General features: G+C 42.7%; 1 protein-coding gene across 6 annotated transcripts in view; it reads left to right on the forward strand.

The window, feature by feature from the left end:
* Nucleotides 1-2,786, forward strand: part of DLGAP1 (DLG associated protein 1) — a 427,582-nt gene that overhangs the window by 175,055 nt on the left and 249,741 nt on the right. For all 6 annotated transcript variants that reach the window (XM_004388924.2, XM_004388920.2, XM_004388922.2 and 3 more), the window contains exon 3: nucleotides 898-1,075. In XM_004388924.2, coding sequence (XP_004388981.2) covers nucleotides 898-1,075 — 178 coding nt within the window. The remainder of the gene's footprint in view (nucleotides 1-897; nucleotides 1,076-2,786) is intronic.

Consider the following 2,786-nt stretch of genomic DNA (forward strand, 5'->3'; position numbering starts at 1 on the left):
AGCTGCACCATGGAAGAAAGGCCTGGCAATCTACTTCCATAAAGATTACAGCCAAGAAAACCCTGTGGAATTCAGTTCTACTCTGTAATACATGGGGTTGCCATGAGTCAAAATAGACTCAACGGCAATAGATTCGGGTGTTTATTTGTTTATAGATGTATAGAAAGGCTGAGGAAGAATCTACACCAAACTGCCATGAGTACTTCTTTAGGGATGTGGAACTATGGAGGCAAGATCAGGGCTGGAGAGGGACACCCACTCTCTGTCGTATACACTCTGAATAGGTTGGCTTTTCACAATGAGAATTTCCTACTTTTATAATTTTAAATGCATTTTGGAAAAACTCCAAATAGTAGCGAGTATATAAAGACTTGTTTTTATTTATAAGGATTTAGAGATGTGTGCATTTTTAATGGCTAAATTGTAAGTTTTGTTCGCTAAATTCAATTTCAAATAAATGAGACAGTTAAAGATTAGATAGATAGAAAGGCAGACAGAGATATATACCCACTTGTCATTATTAGAAAGTCTAAATACAAGAAGACGGCCATAGGAAAGAAATGCGTGCAAAAGAAAAGCTTATAAATTAATTGCACAAGGCAGAATTCTGAAGTAGAGTAGTTGCTGCTATTATCTCCCTCCTTAGATGCCAGGGAAAGTGAGAATGGGGGAATATAATTCCATGGGTGGAAGAGAATTTTAACTGCTCTCTAAAGCCATCAGATCTTGATGATTTCCCTCTGAGACACCCTAGGGGAATTCAGCAATCCTGGAAGGGCATCTATATTGTCTGCCCCAGTACTTAGGGGGCCACGTAAGTGATAAAACTGCCACATCTTATCACTACCTACATTTTGGGACATGGCTACATGCATCCTTCCCATTGTTCTCTTCCAGGATTTCCAATGAACACTCACCCAAACTCCAGATCCGGAGCCACAGTTACCTGAGGGCAGTCAGTGAAGTGTCCATCAACCGGAGCCTGGACAGCCTGGACCCTGCAGGCCTGCTCACCTCACCCAAGTTCCGCTCCAGGAATGAGAGCTACATGCGAGCCATGAGCACCATCAGCCAGGTGAGCACTGCCGGAGAGAGCAGTGGTGGCCAGGGGCTGCTAACTGCAAAGGGTAGTGAAAACTGAGAGGGCTTGAGGACCACCAGTGGATCAGGCAGAGGTCCCGTGTAAGGGCTACAAAAAGTATTCCCCGTGTTTGGCTGCAGCAAATACCTGGTGTCAACCATCTACCAGGAGGGGTGGGGCCCCCATAGGTGGATAAAGCACAATGGAGGAATCCTTGGGAATTCATTGGCAGGCAGTTAGCACCAGCGAATGTGTCAGTAAGGAGTTGATGGACGAGGCTTTAGTTGTAAAGATACTTGAAGGATGGGAGGACAGGATACACATAATCATAAAAGTACTAGGGTATTAGCAGGTCATCAAGACAGGGACCCAGGCACAGGAAACAAGATACAATCTGTTAACCTACACTGGGTCACTACGTGAGTATTGCATCTTAGTAACAGGACAAAAATCCCACCTCTAAGAATTAAGAGTTGGTACACAGGACTGGAGATGAAGAATCACTAAGATTGACTTAATACTGTATCTAAAATATTCAGCTAGAGCTCCCCTACTCTCTAAGGTCTTCGAGCATGTGCAAAAGGGCTGGACTGCCTACACCCAGGGGAAGAGAGAACCTGGATGCTTGAAGGACCTGACCCTGCAGGTTTCAGGGGCCCCCAGAGGAGCAGAAAGGTGTCTCTGGGGATTACTCTGGGAGGTCATAAAGAATGGTGTTTTTAGAAATGATGTTTAGACCCATTGCTGTTGGGTCGATTGTGACTCATAGCAACCCTATAGGGCAGAATAGAACTGCCCCATAGGGTTTCCAAGGCTGTAATATTTACAGAAGCAGACTGCCACATCTTTCTCCCGAGGAGCAGCTGGTGGGTTTGAACCACTGACCTTTTGGTTTATAGGTGGGCGCTTAAACAGTGTGCCACCAGGGCTCCTTAAAATGATGTTTCAGGGCTCTGAATTTAAATTTTTCCACATTAAAAAAAAAAAAAATTAAGTACCATACCATTAATTCAACTAACATGTCAAAACACTGGATCATATTTTGCAAGTTAGTAATCTATAGTACTTGCCCCCCCTCAAAAGCTTATAGTCTAATAGAAGGCATAAGAAAAGTTCAGAGGTGCTATCACAATCTTTATTTGCTTGAATACTACAAAAAAGACTCTAAGGTAGGTGGGGCAAGTACTGTCAATAGCTCCCTTTTGTTAGGCACTTACTGGGTCAAGCACTGTGCCAGTCATTTTATATTTTCATAATATTAGTCTTTATAAGCACCCTGGGGTTACATAAGTAACCAGAAGTTGAATGGGCCCTTTACTGTGGTCATAAAGTTGTCAACAAGGTACCAAAGGTAAGGACAAAAAGGTGTTAAGTACACAGGATGCTACTAAAAAGAGAGCTTCTAGGAAGGAGCTCCAAGTGGTTCTGAGCAGTTTTGTACTGAACTTTCAGAAATGCTACGCTAAAGCATAGTTAAGGACTAGGGAATGCTGTAGTTTGGTTGGAGCTTAGAATACTTCTAGAGGCGTCAATGAGAAATCTATCCTGAAGGTTGTCCTGGAGACATGTTTTTATGAATGGCCTTGCTTGTCAGGCCCAGAAGACTAAACTTCATTCATTAGAAATGGAATTAATTAAAACTTCAGCTTTTAAGCATTCAAGGGAAATGATAAGAGCTGTGATGTAGGATAATTAATCTTGCAAA

The sequence above is a fragment of the Trichechus manatus genome, unplaced genomic scaffold, assembly GCF_000243295.1.
Source record: "Trichechus manatus latirostris isolate Lorelei unplaced genomic scaffold, TriManLat1.0 scaffold00222, whole genome shotgun sequence".
Taxonomy (NCBI): Eukaryota; Metazoa; Chordata; class Mammalia; order Sirenia; family Trichechidae; genus Trichechus; species Trichechus manatus.